Source organism: Mus pahari, chromosome 10 (genome assembly GCF_900095145.1).
Source record: "Mus pahari chromosome 10, PAHARI_EIJ_v1.1, whole genome shotgun sequence".
Lineage (NCBI taxonomy): Eukaryota > Metazoa > Chordata > Mammalia > Rodentia > Muridae > Mus > Mus pahari.
In genome coordinates, this window is record NC_034599.1 from 52,597,477 (window position 1) to 52,622,800 (window position 25,324).

Sequence of the window (25,324 nt, forward strand, 5' to 3'; positions counted from 1 at the left end):
TGGGTGCTCTTACCTGCTGAGCCATCTCACCAGCCCGTGGCTCATATTTTAATGCAGAAATCCTCAACCATTTGGAATGTCAAAATGGCAGTGTCATGTAGGGGTGAAGGCCAGACCCACAGAGCCAGAAGCTCCTCTAACATGCTAAGAGGACATGCATCTAGGGATGTGGCCCTTCCTAGTATCGCCCCACTCAAGCTCCTTCTTCAACAGCTTGTAGTGGAAAGCAGTTACCATACTTAAACTTTTTGACTAGAGTAGATAGTTTCCATCCACCAACAGTTTTAGGCCACCACAAAGAGCAAACATGAATCAGAGGGAACAAGGGTGCCCAGTTACCATTCTCATGTTTTTTGTTAAAACAAAACAAAACAAAACACTGAGCTGGAAATATAGCTCAGTTGATAGTTGTCTAGCATGCCCAAAGCCTTGAGTTCCTGTGGTAGCACACACCTGTAATTCTATCAAGCAGGAGATAAAGACAGGATGGTCAAAGGTTAAAAGTCACTCTCAGCTGCAGAAAGTTTGCAGCCAGCCTGGAATATGTGAAATTCTGTCTTTGAAACAACAAACAAATTTGTATTATATGCTATTGTAGTGGCTATTCCTGGTTGTCAACTTGACTATATCTGGAATGAACNACAATCCAGAATTGNAAGGCTCACCAGTGATCCTAATATGGAGGCTGGGAGATACAAGTTTCTGACCTGGATCTTGGCATGGAGATCTTGAGGCATAGTGGGTATGAATTCCAGAAGATTAAGACATGGAGATCTCAAGCCGGGCGTGGTGGCTCATGCCTTTAATCCTAGCACTTGGGAGGCAGAGGCAGGCAGATTTCTGAGTTTGAGGCCAGCCTGGTCTACAAAGTGAGTTCCAGGACAGCCAGGGCTACACAGAGAAACATAACAAAAAACAAAACAAAACCAACAACAACAACAAAAAAGACAGGGAGATCTCTGAGTTCAAAATCATCTGGGATTAAAGGCATGGTGGCACACACCTTTAATCTGGGCTACTTCTGCTGGAGACCTACATAAGGACATTGGAAGAAGGAAGATTCACTCTGTCTCTTCTTCACCTGCTTGCCTTGTGGGATTGAACAACTGCTAGACCCTTGGACTTGCATTCACAGCTGTTGCTGACCATTGTTGGGAGTTGGACTAGAGACAGTAAGTCATCAACAAATTCCTTTACTATATAGAAACTACCCATAAGTTCTGTGACCCTAGAGAACCCTGACTAATACAGATATAATATAGAGGAGCCCATAAAATATCCAGAATAAGCAAATTAAATAGAGCCAAAAAAATTAAGGAAGACAGGGAAAAGGGAATTGGGAGGTGTGGGGTTCCTTCTAAACATAGGGAGCATATTGATAGTATAACTTAGTGTACACTAAAAACAAAACAAAAAGCAGCAGACCAGGGAGGCCTACAGGCTCAGCAGTAAGAATTCTTGCCCCTTCTCCAGAGGATCCAAGTTCCATGTCCAGTACTCTTGTAGAACAGCTCACAATTTTCTGAAAGTCCAATTCCAGAGAAACTGACACCCTCTTCTGGCATCTGTGGGCACTCCCACCCACTCCAACATATGAGTATACTGCCCCCTCAAATACTCACATACCTACAAAAAGTAAATCTTCATTAAAAAAAAAATCCCAACAATGAATTATGCAGGTTAAACTATTTTAAAACTAAGCAATCTGGACAGCATATGTAAAATAATTTATGAGCTGGCAGTGGTAGTGTACACCTTTAAACTCAGCACTCAGCAGGCCGAGGCAGGAAGATCTCTAAGTTTGAGGCCAGCCTGGTCTACAGAGTGAGTTCCAGTTCAGTCAGCACTACGAAGTGAAAACCTGTTTCACCACGTACTATATCTTGCCTGGCTAATATGCTAAATCGTAGAGGCAATGGCCAATTCACAGAAATGAGCATTCTAACTTGCTAATGCCCAGACTGGGATCCAAGGTTTCTTATGAAAACAATTGGCCACAAATCTGGGACAGAAGCTGTATGACTAGAAGGCAAGCCTGGGACACTTGGTCATGCCAAGCCTGGAACACTTGGCCGTGCCAGATGGTAACGACATGACAAAGACTCCAGGGAAAGACTCAGTCATGTTGAACAATCTTGAACAAGTTAAGCCCTGAGGATAGCACAGTTTGTGTATTGATAATAATTTCTATGGAGTATGGTGACACATGTTTTTAATCTCAGAATGCAGGCAGGATTGCTTTGAGTTTGAATCTAGCTAGGGCTGCATAGCAACAAACTGACTAAATTTTTTCCCATAAATTAAAATCCCTTAAGTGTGTTTGAAGTCATGAGCTCATACACATTTCTAATTTCAGTTTTTAGATTTATTTTATGTGTGTTGAATGTTTTGCCTGCATGTATGTATGTACACCATAAGCATGCTGGTCCTCTCAGTGGTCCAAAGAGAGTGTTAGATCCCCTGGAATTGGAGTTATGGACAGTTGTGGGAAAGCAACAAATGCTTTTGACTTCTGAGCCATCTCTCCAGCTTCTCTTCTCTTTTCCCTTATTTTCTTTCTCCTCCTTCCTTCCTTCCTTCTCCCTCCTTCCTCACCCTCTCTTTCTTTCTTTCTTTCTTTCTTTCTTTCTTTCTTTCTTTCTTTCTTTCTTTCTTTCTTTCTTTCTTTCTTCTTCTTCTTCTTCTTCTTCTNTTTCTTTCTTTCTTTCTTTCTTTCTTCTTCTTCTTCTTCTTCTTCTTCTTCTTCTTCTTCTTCTTCTTCTTCTTCTTCTTCTTCTTCTTTTTCGGTTTTTCGAGACAGGGTCTCTCTGTATAGCCCTGGCTGCCCTGGAACTCACTCTGTAGACCAGGCTGGCCTTGAACTCAGAAATTCACTTGCCTCTGCCTCCTGAGTGCTGGGATTAAAGGCGTGCACCAACACGCCCGGCTTCTCTTTCTTTCTTGGTGTGCTCAGAAATACTTCCCATAAGATTTAACCATGCTCAGTGGTGGTGCAAGCATGCCTTCAATCCCAGCACTTGGGAGGTAGTGGCCACCCTGATTTACAGAGCAAGTTCCAGGGCTACATAGAGAAACCTTCTCTTGAAAAACCAAGAAGAAAAAAAGAAAGAGATTTCATCTCAACAATGTTTTTCTTTTCTTAAGCACCATTAATTTCTCACCTCCAGTCAAACAGTATTGACTATCCCAGCAAAGCAAAAGTTTCACTTTTGTAGTTCTTGTTAAGCACAGCCATTTCTTCAGCCCCACCTAACCAGAACCACAGAATCTTAATTCAAAATAACAAATGGCCCCATAGTCTTTAAATTTTCTCCCAAAACTTCACAAGTCAGGCAATCTGCAGTGCTCTCAACATTCTTATCTTCCAGTCTCCTACAGAACAGCCCACTGAGCTCTCATGGCTTTTCTAGCCCAAAATTCCAAAGTCCTTCCAAACATGATCTGGTCTGTTCCCAAACCCCACTCCTGGTACCAATTTATCTTCGTTTGGATTGCTATTGCTGCGATGAAACTCCATGACCACAATCAATTTGGGAAGGAAGGGGTTTACTCAGCTTACACTTCCATATCACTATTCATCATGAAAGGATCTTGGAGTCGGGAGCTGATACAGAGGCTTCTGAAGAGTGCTGGTTACTGGCTTGCTCCCCATGCTTGCACAGCCTTTTTTCTCAGGAAAAAAGTCCAGGACTACCAGCCCAGGGAGGGCCCCAGTCACAATAGTCTAGGTCCTCTCCCATCAGTCACAAATTAAGAGAAATGCTGCTTACTTACAGCCAGATCTTATAGAGCCATTCTCTCAATTGAGGTTCCCTCCTTTCAGATAACTTCAGCTTGTGTCAATTTGAAAAACTAGCCAGCATATTTCCTTCCTTCCGTTACTCTCTTTCTCTCCTCTCTCTTACTCCACTCAAATTTCACACACAGAAAACGTCTTAGCTGCCTTACCCATCAACCCTTAACATTACCCCAAGCGCTCAAATTTCCCGGGAGCCCCGCCCCTTGGCTCCGCTCCGTGTCAACGGAAGTGACATCACTCCGGGTAGGGCCGAGACGCGGGGGCGTTTCCGGCGGAGGTGGCGGCTGCTTCTGTGTCCGTGGAGGTGGGCGTGAAGCCCCTCGGTGGGGTTTTGGCGAGCGAGGTCGTCTTGGTGTGCTGTGCAGCGCAGGCGGGGGCAGGCGGCGGGGAGGTGAGCACGAGGAAGGCTGCGTGTTCGCCGGTGCTCGTTGGCGCTTCCGGGTGGTCAGCTCGGTTTGCTTGTTAGGCTGCAGGCTTCCCGGCATTGTAGATCTTTATATTGGCGGACAGGAACTGCGGGGTGTGTGTGTGCTCAAGAACCCTGTGTGTGTGCTTCCCGGCATTGTAGATCTTTATATTGGCGGACAGGAACTGCGGGGGGTGTGTATGTGTGTGTGTGTGTGTGTGCGCGCGTGTGTGCGCGTGCGCGCATGTTGGGTACTCACTGGGTTTGGTGTAGCCCAAGGATTCGGGTTGGAGGCAGTAACGGCTTGGTCCCAGGCCAGCTTTGGTTGACACTGTGACTTCTCAAAGAGCCATTGCTCTTTGCCTTCATTAACCTTTGAGGTTAATAGCCAGTCGTGCGAGTGCCACATGGTGGATGAGAACTTGTGTAACTTGTAAGGGGCTGGAGTGTGGGGATAGAGATACCGATGCCGTGCCAGTGCGCACACTTAACTGCCCTCGATGCACTGCTGCAGTTATCCTTTCTGTGTTGTGACTGCAGATATTAGTAATACTTGATCTGTGGTTTAAGTGTTGGGCTGTGTTGGAGGAATAGTCTTCATCAACTTTAGTTGATTTTCAGCCTCCCCGTTGCAGAGTTAAAAGGACCCTTAATCTTTCCACAATATAAATGACTATCCGCGAGCTATTCGTGTCTCATCTGGAACCCTCAGGTGGAACCCAGTTTTTTGTTTTGTTTTGTTTTGTTTTTGTTTGTTTGGTGTTTTTTTTTTTTTTTTTTTTTTTTTTTTTTTAAAGAGAATGATGTATCTGTTTTGTTCGGGCACAAAATTCTTAGTTGTTGGTTTCTCTGAAGTAAAAGTAGTTGCAAAGAATGACTTTTTTTGTTGTTGTTGTTGTGACAGGCGCTCAGTATATAGTTCCAGGCTAGAGCTACATAGTGAGAAACTGTAGAATTATCTGTGTAGATCAAACTGGCCTGGAACTTACAGTGATCCTCCTGTCTCTGCCTCCAGAGTGCTGCAATTAAAGGGCTTGACTCTTTGACTACCAGGATTACTGGTTTTGATGTTACTGAGACATTTGACCACTTGGGTCTCCTATTACTGAGTCATACTCCTACTTTATTTAGCCTCTGGACTTGTGAGATTATAGACATACACCAACATACCTGACTCTGGCAGTTTCTAATAAAGTCAAATGCAATTTCATCTCAGATTTTTCTGTGTAATATGAAAAGAACCCATGTAAAATGCTACTTAAAATGGAACTCGGATCTTGAAATAATTCCAATGTTTATAATAGTAGACTGGCTAAATTCATTGATGCTTAAACAATGCAGTACAGACATGGTAATTAACTTCTCCCACATGCAACAGCTGAATTTCACAGTTGTACTGTTGATTAAAGAAAACCAGACACATGAACCTGCATGGTTCCACTTTAGTGTAGTTTGAAAACAACATAACTTGGTCTTTCGTGATGTCAGACTACCAGCTCCTTTATGGAGACACGGTGGAGCCTCTTGTGATATTTAGGTCGCAGCTGCATTGGGGATTACTGTGAACATTTCTGAGCACAAGATGTTATGGTATGTACCTGTAGTCACAGTACTCAGGAGGCTGAGGCAGGGGGATCTTGAGTTTGAGCTTGTCTGTGTTACATAGTGAGCCACGTGTTGGGTTGTTGTTGTTGGTGGTGGTTTGTGTGTTTTTTTTTAAATGTAGAGTGATACACTTATGTAGATTATAACTTGATGGAAAAGTATAAAATAAAAGGCCTCAAGATTTGTCCTGTGCTAGACATGTATCTCAGTGACAGAGGTGTAGCAACTAGCACAAGCTCTGTATTTGATCTCCATCAAAATGCATGCATGACTGTACACACACACACATACACACACACACACACACACACACACACACACACAAAAGTAAAAAAGCCAACCAGGCATAGTAACATTAATCCCAATAGCAGGGAGACACAGGCAGGCAGATCTCTTGAGTTTGAGGACAGCCTGGTCTCCAGAATGAGTTCCAGGAGAGCCAGGGCTGCACAGAGGACTCCCAGCTACAAAAAGGTCCTTCTGTAGCTCCTGTCTATCCTCCTGCTTCACAAGCCCTAGCTTTTTTTTTTTTTTTTTTTTTTTTTAAACATGGAAGCCTTAGACTTGTAATGGATGGAACATATTTAGTGTGTGTGTGTAAAGGAGAAAGTTTCACTTGTTTTCAGTGTTGGGGAATAGCTGCAGGGTTGGTTTTGTGCACACAGTCTAGGAAAGCATTCTCTCACTGAGCTGTGTCCCCAGTACTAGGAAATTTTGGTTTGTTTATTTTGCTTCCCTTGAGCCTGGTTTTTCTGTGTAGCTGTGGATATCCTAGAACTTGCTCTCTGGAACAGACTGGATTCAGACTTTCTGCAGCCCTCCTGCTTCTGCCTTTCAAGTGCTGGGATTACAGGCATACACCACCACACCCAAGTGGGAGTTGATAGGATAACCCATTTGATGATTTTTCAGTATATTGTCAATATAATTTACAGGGGAATTTCCAATAAAAATGGATAGTTACACATTAATATAGAAGCAAGAAAAGATTGCACTTATCACATTTTCAAAGTGTTAACATTTTGATTCAGTAGTTAGCACAGTATAAATTAAATGTAAAATATCAGGGCCTTAAAAATACATATTCATGGGCTGGAGAGATGACTCAGTGGTTAAGAGCACTGACTGCTCTTCCAGAGGTCCTGAGTTCAATTCCCAGCAACCACAACCATCTGTAATGGGAACTGATGCCTCTTCTGGTGTGTGTCTGAAGACACCTGTAGTGTAATCATATAAATAAATAAAAAAAAATCTTAAAAAAATGCATATTCACTGGAAAAACAAAAGAAGCTATTCTCCATTTGGTTAAATTTTAGTTGTTTGTTTTTTAGCTTTTATGAGGGCCTTTTATAATGCTTTATCTAATATAATGCTTTATCTAAAGCAGGTATCTAAAGTGTAAATGATAGGTAAGAAAATGTATACTACCCTGACATAAAATAGGCAAAATCTGACAAGGAATGGAAATAAGCCTACAGTAGGTGTCTTTATTGTTTGTTTCGGTTTCTTTGTGTAGCCCTGGTGTCCTGAGCAGGCTGGTCTATAGAGGACGCAATTAAAGGTAGGGGGCACCACTGTCTGGCCAATAGGTGTCTTATATATATAGTAATTTGTTCAATTTTATATATAGCAATTTATTTAATTAAAATTTTGATTTTTATGTGCAAAAGTGTTCCCTGAATGTGTTCCTATGCATCATGTGTATGCAGTGCCTAAGGAGGCCAGAAGAGGGCGTCAGATTCTCTGGAACTGGAGTCATCCGCATGTGTGTGATGGGAATGGAACCAGGATCCTATAGAAGAGCAGTCAGTGTTTTTAACTGCTGAGCCATCTCTCCAGCCCCTTTTGTTCAGCTGTTTAATTTTTTTAAAAAATTTATGGTGCTAAAAATGAAATCTTGCTTGCTAGGTAAATACTGCTCCACTGCTCAGTGAAACACTTTTTCTCTCTTTTGAAAGACTTTGCACTGTTACCTGTAATGCACACTCTAAACAACTACACAGTCTTTGGTTTTTATTGTTGTTTTTTGTTTGTTTTCTCAGTAGCCCTAGATGTCCTGGAGCTTGCTCTGTAGACCAGGCTGGCCTCAAATTTATAGAGAATTATTTGCCTTTGTCTCCTGAGTGCTGGGATTAAGAGAGTGTGCCACCACTGCCTGGTGTCTACATGGTCTTTGCATATATATATATCAATATTGCTTATTAGTATGCATGTTCCTACTGAAGGTTTTTGGTTTTTTTAGACAGATTCTTACTGTGTAGTATGGATTACCTAGAACTCTGTGTAGACCAGCCTGGCCTCAATTTAGATCCACTTGACTGCCTCCACCCAGCCTGCCAACACTGGGAATAAAGGTGTTTTAAGCTGGGCATGGTGTTATGTGCCTTTAATCCCAGCATTCAAGAGGCAGATACACAAATTTCTGTAAGTCTGTGGTCTATATAGTTAGTTCTAGTTCTGCCAGTTACATGATATGGCCTTGTCTCAAAAAAACAAAAACAAATATAAAGCAGAGGTGTGTGCCCTTATACCTCCCTTTTTACCAAAGATTCATTTTTGATGTGCTTTATTTTCATGCTTTATCTCCTCAGTGGCAGAGCGCTATCAAACAGCACTGAGTATAGAGCCTGACAGACTTGCTTGCTTCTCTTCGCAGTGACTTCACATCTGAGACATGGCTATGGATTGGCTAGGCAGTATTGTGTCCATCAACTGTGGAGATAGCCTGGGCGTCTACCAGGGAAGAGTATCAGCAGTGGATCAGGTCAGCCAGACCATTTCTCTTACTCGGCCCTTCCACAATGGGGTGAAGTGTCTTGTACCAGAAGTCACTTTTCGGTAAGTGTCCTCACTCACATTCTTCAAAATCCAGCCTGCTGGGCTGGGGGCTGGAATCAAGGTGATTGACAGTGTTTTCTTGCCTGGGCTGACTGGAGTTGAGTCTTGTCAGGAAGGAGAGTTTGTACTCATGTAGACCTTAGATAGAGTTCTGTGGTTCTCAGTGGAGACTGTGCTGTAATGCAGTCATCATCCTCCACTGTCTCCTGCCAGGCTTGCACATGACCTAACTGCCAAATCCAGAAGTGTCCCCTTCTCTTTTTTTGTGGGGGTGGGGTGGGGTCAAAAATTGGTTTATTCTGGTTAATCTTTGGGATCAAGGCTTTTAATTTTTTTTAATGAAACACCTTTTTTTTCTCAGACTTTTTTTTTTGAAAAGACTTATTTATTAATTATATATGAGTACACTGTTGCTGTCTAACGTAGGAACCATACAATTTATAATGTAGAGTGGTCTTAAATTTGAGCTGAGGTGTTTGAGGCAATATTTCTGCATTAGATGGCCCAACAGCATGCACAGTACCAAGTGTGCAGAAACACACTGCATTCATGATGAGGTTTGAACTCATTTTGGTCATCTCGAGGTCAGAAGTCTTTCACTATCCCCAAGTTTTTTCAAAACTCCACGTTCACGCGTGACTCCATGTGTGTCGTAGCCCACAGTTTAAGCTGGGCTCTAGGGAACCTTAGGTCCTTTTTTCTGTATTTGAGTAAGAACGCAGATCTCTGTCCTTTGAAACTCCTTGCCTGAGCTATAGATCCTTTGTGCCCCGGTCTTACCCAGTTGGATAGGCTATAAGATATCTCAGACTGAAGCCCTACAGCTGAACAGGCTTGTTTGCAGGGTCCTTCCTCCGGAGAGCCAGGCTTGTTTGCAGGGTCCTTCCTCCGGAGGGCCAGGCTTGTTTGCAGGGTCCTTCCTCCGGAGGGCTGGTTATATTGTTGATGCCTTTCACCAAAGTTAGAGACTTAAGACTTGGACTGGTGGGGACATGGCTCAGCAAGTGAAAGTGCTTGCTAACAAGCTTAGCAGCCTGAGTTCAGTCCCTGGAACCAACTCCAGCACATTGTCCCCTGACTTCCAGGTGCACACTATGACATTCTGGACACTCCATCTCTGCCCTTCTCCCTATTCAGTGAATACATGTAAAAAAAAAAAAAAAATCTTAAAAAGTTAAAACTTCTTTTTTTTTTTTTTGTTTTTGTTTTTGTTTTTCGAGACAAGGTTCCTCTGTATAGCCCTGGCTGTCTTGGAACTCACTTTGTAGACCAGGCTGGCCTCGAACTCAGAAATCCTCCTGCCTCTGCCTCCCAAGTGCTGGGATTAAAGGCGTGTGCCACCACCGCCTGCCAAGAAAACAAAATCTTAAAAAGAAAATTTAAGACTCATAATAAACATTTTCCCCAAATATGATAAGCTTGAGAGGACATTTTTATTAGAGTTTAGAAGAAAGTCCCTGTCAGGAGCTGCCCAGCGCAGAAAAGCGACGGAGGAGAGTCTGTATCATCTTGGCTGCCTGGAGCTCTATGTAAACCATGCTGGCTTCAAAATTGCCACGATCCTGCCTCTGCCTCCCAAATGTAGGGTTCTAGGCAGGAGCTGCAATGCCCTTTTGGTTTCTCCTTCCTTCCTGTTGCCATGGAAAAGCCCATGTGCTTATGATCTGGCCCTTGGCTATCACTTTACCTTCCCGATGGCCTTCTACAAGCGTTTTTCCTGTGGACAGTGTTAGATTTTCCTAGTCTCTGACTCTCTGGCTGAAATATCTTTCTCCCTACTGTCTACAGCACATGTCTTTTCCAGTGCTCAGACTGAGTTACTTATAAGTAAGTACTGTGTCGCTCTGTATCTTGCTCATAACCAGGGCTTATCACATAATAAGGGCATTATATGTGCCTGTTGAAGGAGCAAGTGGGTGAAAGAATTTTAAAAAGCCACTAGCATTCTGGAAATCTAAGACAGTTATAGAGTTGTTATTAACAGCTGGTTCTCTTAAAGTAGTGTATGAGTTGAAAGTTGGTGGCTGAGCACTGTCTATAAATGTTCTGCTATTTTTCTTAGTTTTACTTCTGTTAACCCTGAGTTAATGCAGTTGGCAGAGTGCAGGTGATTTCTCTTAATCCCAGTTTCATCCTTACCACTTTCCTATTGCTTTTATAATTTTGAGAGTTGGATTTTTGTGTGTTTCAGGGCAGGTGATATTACAGAATTAAAAATTTTGGAGATACCAGGTCCTGGAGACAACCAGCAGGTTGGAGATCTTCATCAGACAGAATTAGGCCCTTCTGGTGTTGGGTACCAAATGAGTATCAGTCAGAATGGAACAGGCAAAGTGGTCAAGAAGCCAGCCTCTTCCAGTAGTGCCCCTCAGAGCATCCCTAAGAGGACAGATGTGAAGAGCCAGGATGTTGCCGTTTCTCCTCAGCAGCAGCAGTGCTCAAAGAGTTATGTGGACAGGCACATGGAATCTTTGAGTCAGTCCAAAAGCTTCCGTCGTCGGCACAACTCCTGTAAGTACAGTCAAGTTGCTGTCTTTCATAACCTCGTGTTTCAGGCTGTAAACACTAACTACTGTCGCTGTCCGGGAATCCCTCATTAGTCATGTAAAGGGGGTACCTGCAGAGTGTCACGGAGACACAGTTGTTTCTGTCCTTCTAGGGCCAATTCCTCAAGAACCAAGGAAAAGGAAATGAGTTATTAGAGGTACACCCAAGCTTCTTGCCCACGGTGTCGCTTTTCTTCCTTCAGGAAAGGTCGCGGATCTGTGCCATATTGATGTTTAAGTCTGATTACTGGTGGTGGTTGTGATGTCTGAACTGACTCTACTTGGGCTGTTCCAGCTAATTCTTGAGTAGACTTGTGCTCTTAGAGAGGAGGGAAGTAGTGTGGCCTCACTGCTACCTTTCATTTCTAGCAAGCCGATCATTTTATTTGTTTTGTTTTGTTGAGGTGATGTGGACTGAGCCTGGAGCCTTGCATACCTGGCAAGCATTCTGCCACCAAGCCCCATCCCTTTCCTAAATTGAATACTTTATTTCTGTTTCTTTTTAAAGCACTTTTATTTATGTGTATGTGTGCAAGTGTGTGCATGTGGAAGTCAGCACTCCAGCGTGTGGGTCCGGGATTGACCTCAGGTTGTCAGGATTGGTGGCAACCACCTTTACTTTCTGAACAATATCACCAGCTCCCAGACTGATGATTTAAATTTCGTTGTGTTTAATGTCCCCACTAGAGGCCACTGAGGAAGCCACTTACTGATATATATATATTACACTCTGGTTTTGCTTGCTAGTAACAGATATAGAACCATAGATGGGTCACTAGAACCTGTAATGTTTTTAAACATGTGTACTAGAGTAGTGTAATTTTGAGACATGACAGATTTGTTCACATCTGTTATGTTCCTTAAATACATAGGAATGTTCTTTTAAAAATTACTTCTAGGGAGGCTGACTAGTCAGCCTGTTGGTTAAGAGCACTTGTTCTTATAGAAGACTCCATTTCAACTCTCAGCAGGAAAACGACAGTTTACAACTTTCTGTAACTCTAGTGCCAGGGGAATCTGACACTGTGTTCTGATTTCCAAAGGCACCAGGCAAACATGTGCACATGTGTATATGTAGGCAAAACACTCATACATATAAAGTAATAAAATAGATACAATTTTTAAAATTACTTCTAGGACTGGAGAGAAAGCTCAGTAGTTAAGAGCACTTTGACTGTATTTACAGAGGACCTGAGTTTAGTTCTCAGTACTCACGTCAAACGGCTCATAACTGCCTGTGACTCCAGCTCCAAAGGCTTCTTCTGTCTTTGGATACCTGTATATATGCATAGACACACAGACACATACATATCAATAAAAATAAATATTTAAAAAGTACTTCTAAATGATAAACTATCTCAGTTAGGGTTACTTTTGTTGGAATGTAACACCGTGACCAAAGCAACTTGGGAGGAAAGGGTTTACTCAGTGTACACTTCTTCTTCTTCTTCTTCTTCTTTTTTTTTTTTATGGTTTTTTGAGACAGGGTTTCTCTGTATAGCCCTGGCTGTCCTGGAACTCACTTTGTAGACCAGGCTGGCCTCGAACTCAGAAATCCGCCTGCCTCTGCCTCCCGAGTGCTGGGACTAAAGGTGTGCGCCACCATGCCCGGCTCCAGTGTACACTTCTACATTGTAGTTCATCATTAAGGAAGTCAGGACAGGAACTTCAAGCAGGGAGGCATGAGCTGATGCTAGAGGCCACAAAGGAGTGCTACTTATTGGCTTGCTCCTCATGGCTTGTTCAGCCTGTCCTCCCATAGAATCCTAGACCACCAGTCCAGAGATGACACTATCCACAATGAACTGACTCCCATCCTCACCCCCAGGCAATTACTAACTTAAGAAAGTGGGCTACAGGCTTGCCCACAGTCTGAGTCCATGGAGGCATTTTCCAGATTGAGGTTCGCCTTTCTCAGATGACTCCAGCCTGTGTCAGGGTGACTATCCAGCACACTATTCTTTCTTTTCTTGCATTTTATACCTAGAAGCAAATATATTAGGAATTTTAAGTGTGTATTCACTAACACATAAAATCAAACTAGAGTCATACTAAAACCAAGGCATTCCCTACTAAAAGGCAGGATTTAGAATGAGCTGCTTCCTAGAGCCCATGTGGGAGAACTGATTATGAAAGGTTCCAGATGCCACTTACTGTTCTTCTGGCTCCTCACTGTTGGTCCCATTGACCCTGTTGTAAGGTTTTAGTGCGCTGCTTCAGTTCTGGCTTGCGATGTGACATTTGTGTCAAGCCTAACATTTTAAATTTTAGAAATGCCTACTTTAGTAGAGCAGTTAAGAGTACTGGCTGGTCTCCAGAGGACCTGGCTTCAGTTCTCAGTACCCACATGGCAGCTCACAGTAATCTCCAGGATCTGATACCCACAGACAGACAGACACATGCAAACAAACAGCTGTGCACATAAAGTAAAAATACACCATTTGAAACAAAACAAACAAAAACAAGAAAAATGCCTACTTTAAATGAAGAAAGCAATAAAAAGAATATTTCTAGGCAATTTAAATTCCTGTAAAGCAACTGTATTAATTAGTGATGGCCTCAAACAGAGGACTAAGGTGCTTGCAGTAGTACTTATGTATCCTAAGGAACACTTAGAGTGCTGCATAGAGAATGACTCAGGCCACTTGAATTTTAGTCTTTTTTTGAATGAAGTACATATTTTATTCAGGTTGCCCATGTTTTACCCTAATGTCTTGTCTTAGATGTTATTTAGCATCTATTACATTTAGAAATTACTAATCTTTATCTGACTATATATTTGTCTGTTTGTTTGTTTATTTTGTGTGTGTGTGTGTGTGTGTGTGTGTGTGTGTGTGTACAGGTATCCAAGGAAGTCAGAGAAGGACATTGGATCCTTTAGAGCTGGAGTTATAGTAGGTTGTGATCTGCTAGTGTCTTCTAGAAGAACAGTTTATACTCTTAATCACTAAACCATCACTTGAGCCATAGGGTTTCTCTGTATAGCCCTGGCTGTCCTGGAACTCACTCTGTAGACCAGGCTGGCCTCTGCCTCCAAGTGCTGGGATTAAAGGCGTGTGCCACCATGCCCGGCTCAACAGATACTTTTGATACATCCTGGTCAGGTATTTTGTAGAAAGCCCCTCAGTTGATATTTTTCTTGTGATTAGACTAGTTTAATATATTTTGGGTAGAAAAACCACAAAGGGTAAAATACCATTTTATTATAGTGTATCAGGGGTCTGTGCAATGACCGTAATATATGACTTTTCACAGTGACTTTGGTCACCTGACTTAAAATAGCACATTGAGTTTCTCCTTTGTAAAATAATTCTGTGTAGCCTAAATCCAAAGTGTGAAATTACTGTTGGAACAATGTCTCCATAAACTATTTGGAAGTATCAGTACCAGAGATCCCCTACCCTATGTATTTATTTATGCCCTTTTTTGTTTGAGTCAAGGTTTCACTATGTAGCCCTTGGCTGGCTAGGAACTCATTATGTAGACAAGGCTGGCTTAGAACTGACAGATCTTTGAGTCTCTGCCTTCTGAATGGTGGGATTAAAGGTATGTGTCAGATTACCTGTCTTATTGACTCATTGATAGTAGTAGAGTTTTGACTCATAGATTTATTTTGTCCTTGGCTCATTGGTTATGTGTGTGTGTGCCTGTTGTGCGTGCTTTGCATTTGTGTATGCTGCTCTGTCCGTGTGTGTGTGCTTGTAGAGATCAGAGGTTTGCACTGGGTGTTTTCTTCTGTCACACTCTGCACTGTGCCTTGTTTTTTGAGACAGAGTTTCCTACTCAAGCTGGAGCTCACCAGTTGACCAGACTGGCCGGTCACTGCCCTCCTATGGTCTTCCTGTCTCTACTTCCTAATGCTGGGATTTCAGGGGTGTGTGTGTGTGTGTGTGTGTGTGTGTGTGTGTGTGTGTTGTATGGCTGGCTGGCTGGTTATATGGTAGGGATCTGAATTATTAAAGTCCTGATGCTTACATAGCACCACACTGAACCATCTCCCCAGCCCCTACTCTATTATAATTATTTGTTGGTGTTGGAGATTAAACTCAGGCTGTTGCAGGTTAGGCAGGTGCTGTGTCATGAGCTGTGTCCCTAGCTGCCACTTGGTGCCATATTATTTCAGCTTTGACTATAGGAACACTTTACAGGGAAATAGTTTCTTATTCTCTAATACTTCCTTTATGACACTAAAGATAACTTGAGGCTTATCTTGTGCATTTTCTGCGTTAGCCTGAAATGAATCAGGCTCCTTGTCTCCTTTTTTTGGTATTAAAAACCAGTAAGTTTAAGCCAGGCATGGTGGTGCATGCCTTTAATCCCAGCACTTGGGAGGCAGAGGCAGGCCCATTTCTGAGTTCGAGGCTAACCTGGTCTACAAAGTAAGTTCCAGGACAGCCAGGGCTATACAGAGAAACCCTGTCTCAAGAAACCAAAACAAACAAAAAACCCACAAACCAGTAGGTTTACCCCTTGCTAATTACTGTCATCATTATAACTGGCAGCAAAGAAACAGACATGTCTATATTTATAAATGTGTATAAATATTTATGTCTGGAACCATGCATACTATGCTACATTTGAGTCTGTACTGACATCTCCAACATTATTCCATTATCTCATTGTGTCTATTATTTTTGTGAACTTGACAAAAACTGCAGTCACCCAGCAAGAAGGAAACTCAGTTAAGGACTGGCCTCCATTTAGAAACTTTTGTTGGAGATTTTCTTGATTAATGATTGATGTAGGAGCACCCAGCCCACCATGGGTGATGCCACTCCATCGCCAGCTGTCCTGGGTTGTATTTCAAAGCAAGCTGAGCAAATGATGGAGAGAAAGCCAGTACGCAGCATTCCTCCATGGCCCTGCTTCCTTCAGTTCCTGCCTGCAGGTTCCTGCTCTGCTTGAGTTCCTTCCTTGGCTTCCCTCAGTGATGAGCTGTGTGACTGGGAAGGGTAAGCCAAATAACTCTTTCCTCTCCATGTTATTTTTGGTCATGGTGTTTTTCAGAGCAACGGGAAACACCTAATACATTCATGGATTAGTTTTTTTTAGAGATTTATTTATTTTTACTTATGTGTTTGCTTGCATGAAAGAGGTTCAAAGAGGGTGTCAATCAAATCCTTTGGAAGTAGAGTTATAGGCAGTTGTGAGCCTCCATGTGGGTCCGGCTCTTTACAGCTGAGAGCCATCTCTCCAAATGATGCATTATGGATCACTTTTACCTTCTTTCACTTATTATCATCTCTCATGCCAACAGTGAGAAACTTGACTCCTACCATTTGTCACCTGTTTATTACTTGGTTCCAGTGTATGTGTAGTGATACAAGGTGAACATCACTAATCTGAAGATCTAAAGTTTAAAATGCTCTAAAATCTGACACTTGAATAGTGACATAATGTCACAATTGGAAAATTCCATACCTATTCACATGTCACAGGTTGCCATCAAAATCAGGTATACTGAAAATATATAAAATCACCTTCAGGCTGTGTGAAAAAGGCATTTATGAATTTTGTGTTCAGTTTTGGGTCTGATTCCTAGGATAGCTTATGTATGTACAGATACTCCTAGAATCCCAACCACTTCTGGACCCACGTATTTCAGATGGAGAATACTCAGTTTATATCAGAATTACTAGCTTGTACTCCCCAGCCCTGTGGGGGACTGTCACAGGGAATGTGAGCATATGTGTGATTCCTCTTGCCTTTCATCATACATATTCCATTTATTTTCCGTGTTACTCAAGAGTTTTTCACCCATGTTGTTGATTTGTTTCTTATATTCATAATACAGATGGTTTGCCATTTTTCATTCCATCTTGGGATTCCCCAAACCTACTGAGTAATTTGAATATTTTTGCTATAAAGTTTTATGGGTTTTTGACAAGTGCATGGTCGAATATTTGTCATTCAGTTTTCTTTTTTCTTTCTTTCTTTCTTTTTTTTTTGGAGATAGGGTTTCTCTGTGTCCTGGCTGTCCTGGAACTCACTTTGTAGACCAGGCTGGCCTTGAACTCAGAAATCCACCTGCCTCTGCCTTCCAAGTGCTGGGATTTAAGGCACCACCACGCCAGGCGTCATTCAGTTTTCATATAGCATAGTTTCAGTGTCCTAACCAGTCTTCTGTGCTTCACCTGTTCAGCTGCCCCTCCCTTTTTTACACTTTCCACTGGTAGTCCTCTAGTTTTCACTTTCCAGAATGTCAGATTAAATCATACAATATCTTTGAATGGTGTCTTTAGGGTTTCAATTGATGTGGTGAAACACTATGACCAAAAAGTAAGCTGGAGAGTAAAGGGTTTATTTGACTTTCACTTCCATATTGCTATTCATTATTGAAGGAAATCAGGATAGGAACTCAAACAGGGCAGGATCCCGGAAGTGGGAGCTGATGCTCAGGCCATGGGAGGGTCAACCATATGGTCCAGATGAGGGAAATCACTTAAGGTTTATTAAGTGTATATAGGTCTCTGTGTGGGTAAAAATCATATTTGTCATGCTGGTGATGTGGTTCAGTTGCCAGAGTGCATGCTTACCATGAAAACCTGGCTTAGATCCCCAGGGCCACATAAACTGATCTTTGTTGGTATGCCTATGATCTCAGGAATTGAGAGGTAGACGTAGGAGGATCAGAAGTTCACAGGCATTGTGTCTTGGGTGCAAATGTGCACAGACATACACTAATAATAAATTTAAAATTTAAGAAAACCTCTTTTTTAAATCCTGTGTCAGCTGAAAGTAATGACTCTTAGGGACTGATAAAAACACTCTTCTGAAATCACAGTATGATTATGAATGTAGCAGTCATTTATTAGCTACATGCTGTTGAGTTGTTAAGGCTCTTTTGCTCATAGAACATGAAAGGGCTCTGAGCTCATTTTTTTTTTTTTTTTAAAGATTTATTTATTTATTATATGTAAGTACACTGTAGCTGTCTTCAGACACNCCAGAAGAGGGCNTCAGATCNCATTACGGATGGTTGTGAGCCACCATGTGGTTGCTGGGATTTGAACTCAGGACCTTCGGAAGAGCAGTCAGTGCTCTTACCCGCTGAGCCATCTCTCCAGCCCCCTCTGAGCTCATTTTTATACAAGCAGAAGTTGTCTAATAGATAAGACATTTTGGGGGCTCTTAGTGCTTGTAATTCTAGCTCCAGAGGATCTAATGATTTCTGCTGGCCTCTGAGGCATTTCCCATTCCAATCCCGAAACATATATGCACAAAATTAGAAGTAAAGTAAAATCATAGGTACAACCTTATGTTACTTGGTGCTAGGTTCCCCCTTCCTCTATTGAAGACAGAAATTGGAAAGTATAATTAAACCTTTTAAATGGACAGATGTTGGATATTAACTTGTTGCAGTGTGGTTGGGCTTTAATGAACTATTAGATTTGCTAGTCGTCTGAGGTTGGAACTTAGGTTTCCATGGCTCTACTAGAAGTCCTCTTGACTTTGTATCACTTTGGGTGTGCTTGTCTATTTGCCAGGCTGGAAAGAATAGGGCTGTAATTTGGTAAATGATCAGAATGTTTCCAATGTTGACAGGCTTTCTGTCATAAATTCTGAGTCTGAACCAAAATATTTCTGTTTGACTATCAGGCACCCTTTAGAACCGTAAGTATAGGACAAAGTTTTTCTTTATACTGTATGCATGACAGAAGCCAATTAGTAAGTGACACTAGGGTTACACAACTGTGGGCTTGTTACAAAATGTTCTGGCCAAAGGGCCTGTGTATCAAAGGCTGGCAGAAAAATGGCACAGGAAGGCCAGCTTCCAGTCTTAATGCTTGGTCCTTGTTTGAAAGGTATGCACGCCTGGGAAGGACTGTTTATCTTTTCCAAGGGAAGTTCCTTGTTCTCCCAGTGGCCAGAGGCCAGCCTGCTTAAATGCATTGCTTCTAGATCCATGGGCGAAATGAGCCAAGTACTGAGCAAGCTTATTCACTAGGGACTCGCAAGTGTTTTGTACTAAAGTATAAGGAACTGGGAGGCTGACGACCGACTGACGAACTTAACTGCTTTTCGCTTAAAAAACCAAGTCGTCTTATTTCCTAATCATTTTTTTCCTGACTTGGGAGTTTTTAGTATTTTTTTGGAAAAATATCGATGATAGTATTGGGAACATGGATAGTCCTAGTTTAGAGTATAGCTCTTAAGTGGATACTCTTGTTGAGAGAGAGCACAAGCCACGGATACTTGAAATCTAAATAAACAGCTCTGGGCACAAGTTAAATTTGGAGAGTTCTATAGCTAAGCCAAAAATCGTGTTCAGTACCCAGAATCTCAGGGCAGACATCATTTTCTGTCATGAAGCCTGCTACCGCTGTAGTGGGCTGTCAGCACGCTGAGAGGCTGCTGTGGACAGCCACCTAGGCTTATTTTCTTTGGCTTTGTGCTGGGCATTTCAGTAGCGTGGCATTGCTAGTGTGATATTAATTAAGAACGTACTATAGTAACTTTCTTGTTGTTGTCGTCAACTGATACTACTTTAAGTTTCTTGTATTCAGATTTATACATTTCTGTGATAGTCATAAGAGCTGTTGATTGGCTCAACAATTATTGCCTGTTGATGCAGTAGTTGTCATGTGTTGCTGCCTTCCATAGTGTTGCATAACAACCAGACAATATAACATATTCTTTTTTTTTTTTTTAAGATTTATTTATTATTATATCTAAGTACGCTGTAGCTGTTTTCAGATGCACCAGAAGAGGTCATCAGATCTCATTACGGATGGTTGTGAACCATCATGTGGTTGCTGGGATTTGAACTCAGGACCTTCAGAAGAGCAGTCGGTGCTCTTAACCACTGAGCCATCTCTCCAGCCCATAATGTAGTTTTAGTATATGTCCTCATCAGTAAACGACTTAGGCATTGTAATTTAAATACTAATACAGCCAAGTGTGTGGCACATGCACTAGCTTTTCCAAGGCAAGACTTTGTCTTTTTATTTATGTATATGAATATACTGTAGCTGTCTTCAGATACACCAGAAGAGGGCACTGGATCCCATTACAGATGATTGTGAGCCACCATGTGGTTGCTGGAAATTGAACCTTAGAACCTCTGGAAGAGCAGTCAATACTCTTAACTGCTGAGCCATCTCTCCAGCCCCAAGACTTTGTTTTTTTTTAAAAAAACAAAAAACAAAAAACACTTGCATGTACAGACTTACTAAGTAGAGAACCCTGGGTTTTTCTCCAGCTACCTCAGAAATGATATTGATTTGCTGGCATGAAACCTCATAGGGATGCCAGTATATATCAGCATAGTAAATTCATAAAGTGCAATTTCCTACAGTTTTTACTTAAAGGTGAGTAATAAAATGTTTTGTGATACCTTCTGCATCCCAGTGGGTTGTCCTGTTTGGACCTGGGATGAGCACATCCACCGGAGAGGCCATCGGGTTTCTATTTGTATTGGGTTACTATTTATATTAGGTTACTATTGGTGCCTATTTCCTCATAGGGAGCTGGTTTCATATTGGGCCAGTGCATTGATTGTTTGAGAGATGGACTTTTTGTTCTGTGCTTTCTGACCTCTAACTGCAAATATTCCTGATGGAATACTGTTTTAACTTTGTGTTTTCATGCCTGTTCCCCATTCTTTTTTTTTTTTTTTAGATTTATTTATTTATTTATTTATTTATTATATGTAAGTACACTGTAGCTGTCTTCAGACACTCCAGAAGAGGGCATCAGATCTTGTTAGGGATGGTTGTAAGCCACCATGTGGTTGCTGGGATTTGAATTCCAGACCTTTGGAAGAACAGTCAGGTGCTCTTACCCACTGAGCCATCTCACCAGCCCCTATTCTGCTTGTGGACGTTGTACATCGTGGTGCGCACTAGGCTCCGCACCACGATGTACAACGTCCACAAGCAGGTCTTTTTATTTATGTATATGAATATACTGTAGCTGTCTTCAGACACTCCGGAAGAGGGCGTCAGATCTTGTTACAGATGGTTGTGAGCCACCATGTGGTTGCTGGGATTTGAACTCTGGACCTTCGGAAGAGCAGTCGGGTGCTCTTACCTACTGAGCCATCTCACCAGCCCGAGATTCTTTTTCTTCACCACGGATGCTATCTCCTTCCACTGCTCTGGACGCGGGTCCACGCCGGTGGGGTTGTGAGCGCAGGCATGCAGGAGGAGAACACTCTGCTCTGGGATTTTTGATATGTCTTCTAGGGCTCCAGAGAAGTCAAAGCAGCAAGTCTTGGGGTCATAGTAGCGATAACCTTGGAGCTGCATGCCGGCATCCCTGAAGATGGGCGTGTGATTCCCCCAGGATGGTTTGGGCAGAAAGACATCTCGGCTGAACTTAAAAAAACCTTTGCAGAAAACTGGCTCCGACCCTTAAGGCTCCAGTCCCAGAAATGGTCTGCACAGTGACGAACCGGCCGCTTTTCAACACTTCGTTGTTCTTGCCCAGGGCCAGTTCTGCAGAAGCCTTAACAGAATTCAGCCAGTCCCCCAATGTGCAGGTATTCTTTGTCCAAATTTTTTGCAGCAATCTGGGCCTCTGCCTTGCAGACACTGGGGAGCATAAGGCTTTCCGTTATCATCCCGGTAGGCACCCACTCCCAGGTTCATCTTCTTGCTGTTGGTATCTCTCTTGAAGGCTTCGGTAACTCCCAGGATAGGATCTGGAGGTCCCATTTCCACATGGGTCCACCAGGAGCTGGCTCTGGCAGAGGCTGCAGCAGCTAGGCCTGGGAGAAAGGCAGCAGCCATCCCCGAGAGGATGCGCCTGGAGTGCAGGAGGGCCATGGTGGGCGGTAAGACGGCAGTGGATGGTGGTAGAGCCGAGATCAGGGGAAGCCCTATTGCCCCATTCTTAACCCAGCTCTATTTCTCACCCATAGCTCTGTGGCACTTTATAACTTTCTAGGCTGAGGAAACATCTCAGTGGGTAGGAGCACTTATGGGGAAACGTGAGGACCTGAGTTCAAACCTCTAGCACCTAAGTGAAATCCAAGCATGGCTACCTGTGTCTGTAACCTGTGCAGGCCAGAGACAGGGCACCTCTGGGGCTGCCAGCCTAGCTCCAGGCTCGGTGAGAGACCCTGTCTCGGGAAATTAGCTGGAGAGTGATGGAGCAGGATACCTGATGTCCTCCTCTGGACACACACACACCTGAGGACCTTTTAACATTTGAGTCCACACCATGTGCTTACTGTTGGTATACTTCATTCTCTAATCAGTAATCAGTATTCAGTATTGATTGTGCAGTCTGTTCCTAGCCCTTGGCTATGCAACTCAGCATGCCTCAGGGAAAATGTCTGACAAACTGATGAAAATGCAATATAGTCTACTCTCTGAATTATTCTCCCTTTTAGGGGCTTATAATCTGAACTGTCAATGGTATCTCGGCTACTCTTTCCCTGTCATTATTTTCATTGTGTTTTGTTTTTTTCTCAGAGACCGAAATCACAGATTCCCTTCTACCAAAACCAGCAAAAATTTTTCCATACCTAGGCATTAGGAAAACATGAGTTATACTTGCATAATATTTATACTTCATAATATTTAATAATGTTAAAATAGCTTCACTAGTGTGGATTAATTTGTCAGCTGTGTATTGACTATCTAGAAGCTGTGCTGTGAACGCTTTGCCTGATGGAGATATAAGACTGTATGTAACTCTGGATTTTTGTTTTGTTTTTTTAAAACAAGATCTCATGTGACCTATGCTAGTAGGTGACCTTGAGTTCTGCCTCCCCTTTCTCAGTGTGGAGATTACAGCTGTGCCCACCAGGGTTAGTCCATGCAGGGCAAGTACTCTGCCAGCTGGGCTTCAACCCATCCCCAAATTCTGTAACTGTGTATGTATATTGTGTATGTGTGTGTTTGTGTGGTTTTATATGTGTGTGTGCGTGCTAGTATACATCCACATGTGTACGTGCTACCAGAGGTCAACACTGGGTGCCCGCTTTCATTCCTTTCCAGTCTCTGAGACAGAATCTCTCTCACTGAACCTGGGACTTGTGGATTTGCCTGGGCTGGTTGGCTCACCAATAGCTCTCAGGGTCCTTTAGCTCCAGCTGTGTCCACCTTGTCCAGGTTTTCTATATGTCCTAGGGATCCGAGCTCAGGCTGTCCTGTCTGCTCAGCATACACTGGAATGATTGCTGTTTCCTCAGCCTCTAGATTACAGAACACATTGATGACAACATTATGAAAAGCTCTTGGTCCATGGAAGGATTGTGAAAAGGAGCAATGCAGTTGAGCTGAAATGATGTATAGGTGTAATTTATAAAGATAATTCTTGGTTCTCTGCAAATGGTTGATTTGGAGAAATTTATGGGACTTTCTCTTTGGCTGCAAAAGAAGTGTTGATTGACATATAGCAGCCAAGTAGAGTCTAAGAAACAGGGTGGTTGGGTGCTGCAGTGTTGATGTGTGTTGTGCTCAGCTTGTCATTGAAGTTTAGAAAATATTTATATAGAGGAGATAAAGTTCTGAGAAAACAAGGATTGAAAGACCTTTCAGACTATCTGGATCTGTTGTCTGGCTTCTTGCCTGCTGTGGTCTCGCCTGAGGGTAAATTAGGGCAGAAAGAACCTTGGTGGCTATGCAGAGAGTACGAGCTGGACAGCATCTTCCCGTAGACTTCATTCTTGTACCTGGTAGTATCTGGTAAGCCTCTGTGGCCTTGTGTGGTGGTGCACACCTGTGATTCGAGCTGTTTGGGAGTTATTGATAACCTCAAGAAACAAAACTTCTGTCATCTCCTCCCTTATGAAAGGAAGCACTAATTAAGGTTTTTCAGGACAACTGCCTTTTTTATGTTCAGTTATTTGGGTGGTTTCTCAGATTGATTATTCCATGTGAGATTTGTGTGCTTTTTTATTTGCTACTAATGTGATGTGATGTAGAAGCACTGCCTTTCCTTTTGACTCTACTCTCTTAGATGGCTAACATCTTCCTTTGACATTGCACATTGGCACACTGATTTTGTTCTCTATTCCCCCCCCCCCCAGGGTCATCTAGTAGCAGGCACCCAAACCAGGCAACCCCAAAGAAAAGTGGTTTAAAAAATGGCCAAATGAAGAATAAAGATGATGAGTGCTTTGGAGATGATATTGAGGAGATCCCAGACACAGATTTTGACTTTGAGGGGAACCTGGCCCTTTTTGACAAGGCAGCTGTGTTTGAGGAGATCGACACCTACGAGAGGAGAAGTGGCACCCGTTCTCGGGGTGTCCCAAATGAACGTCCTGCTAGGTACCGCCATGATGAAAACATCCTGGAATCGGAGCCAATTGTGTACCGTAGGATCACAGTACCACACAGTGTGAGCAAGGAGTTCTGCACGGGTAAGTCATGCTGCTGAGTCCTGTCCTTTATGCTGAGTCCTTTACGCTGAGTTTGCTTAAAACAGAAAAACCCAGTTGTTTAGAAATCATCATCTTGCATCAGAAATTAGTGACCTGGCTGTTATTGCAGTGTTATTGTTTGTATGGCAGAGGAGTAATTTCAATACTTATCCTTTGTGTCCTAGATCTGGCAGATATAGTGTTCATCTGACATTTTCTTTGGTCTGGACTCCCTGATAACTATCTATATATTTCACCAGAAATGAAGTTCTGAGCCGGGCGGTGGTGGTGCACGCCTTTAATCCTAGCGCTTGGGAGGCAGAGACAGGCGGATTTCTGAGTTCGAGGCCAGCCTGGTCTACAGAGTGAGTTCTAGGACAGCCAGGACTATACAGAGAAACCCTGTCTCGAAAAAACCAAAAAAAAAAAAAAAAAGAAAGAAATGTAGTTCTGTTTGCTAGTTTTTGGCTGATACAAGAAAGAATTGAAGATGGGTAAAATCCATGTATTGAAATTGGAGTATTAAAAGTTTACATGTGTGTGTCCTTCTGCCCTTGCCACTGAGAGTTTGGCTGGTTAAGGTTCTCTCCAAACAGAGTAGTCCTAGTCCCTTTGTAGTTATAAAGGCCACTGTGTTATAGTGTAGTTCTCTTGCCTTAGTGATTTTTTTTTTTAGATTGATTTACTTTTTTTTTTTAAAAAAAGATTTATTTATTTATTATATGTAAGTACACTGTAGCTGTCTTCAGACACTCCAGAAAAGGGCGTCAGATCTTGTTATGGATGGTTGTGAGCCACCATGTGGTTGCTGG

General features: G+C 42.6%; 1 protein-coding gene and 1 pseudogene across 2 annotated transcripts in view; one reads left to right on the plus strand and one right to left on the minus strand.

The window, feature by feature from the left end:
* The first annotated feature begins 4,052 nt into the window (after positions 1–4,052).
* Positions 4,053–25,324, plus strand: part of Edc3 (enhancer of mRNA decapping 3) — a 43,681-nt gene continuing 22,409 nt past the window's right edge. The window contains exons 1-4 of the mRNA XM_021207385.2: positions 4,053–4,190; positions 8,467–8,648; positions 10,840–11,159; positions 24,177–24,512. Coding sequence (XP_021063044.1) covers positions 8,485–8,648; positions 10,840–11,159; positions 24,177–24,512 — 820 coding nt within the window. The 5' untranslated portion in view covers positions 4,053–4,190; positions 8,467–8,484. The remainder of the gene's footprint in view (positions 4,191–8,466; positions 8,649–10,839; positions 11,160–24,176; positions 24,513–25,324) is intronic.
* LOC110327537 lies at positions 18,456–21,963 on the minus strand (annotated as a pseudogene). The gene is made up of 2 exons (XR_002380839.2): positions 21,244–21,963; positions 18,456–18,482 (listed from the first exon to the last, which is right to left on the minus strand). The product of XR_002380839.2 is annotated as an aspartate aminotransferase, mitochondrial pseudogene (transcript).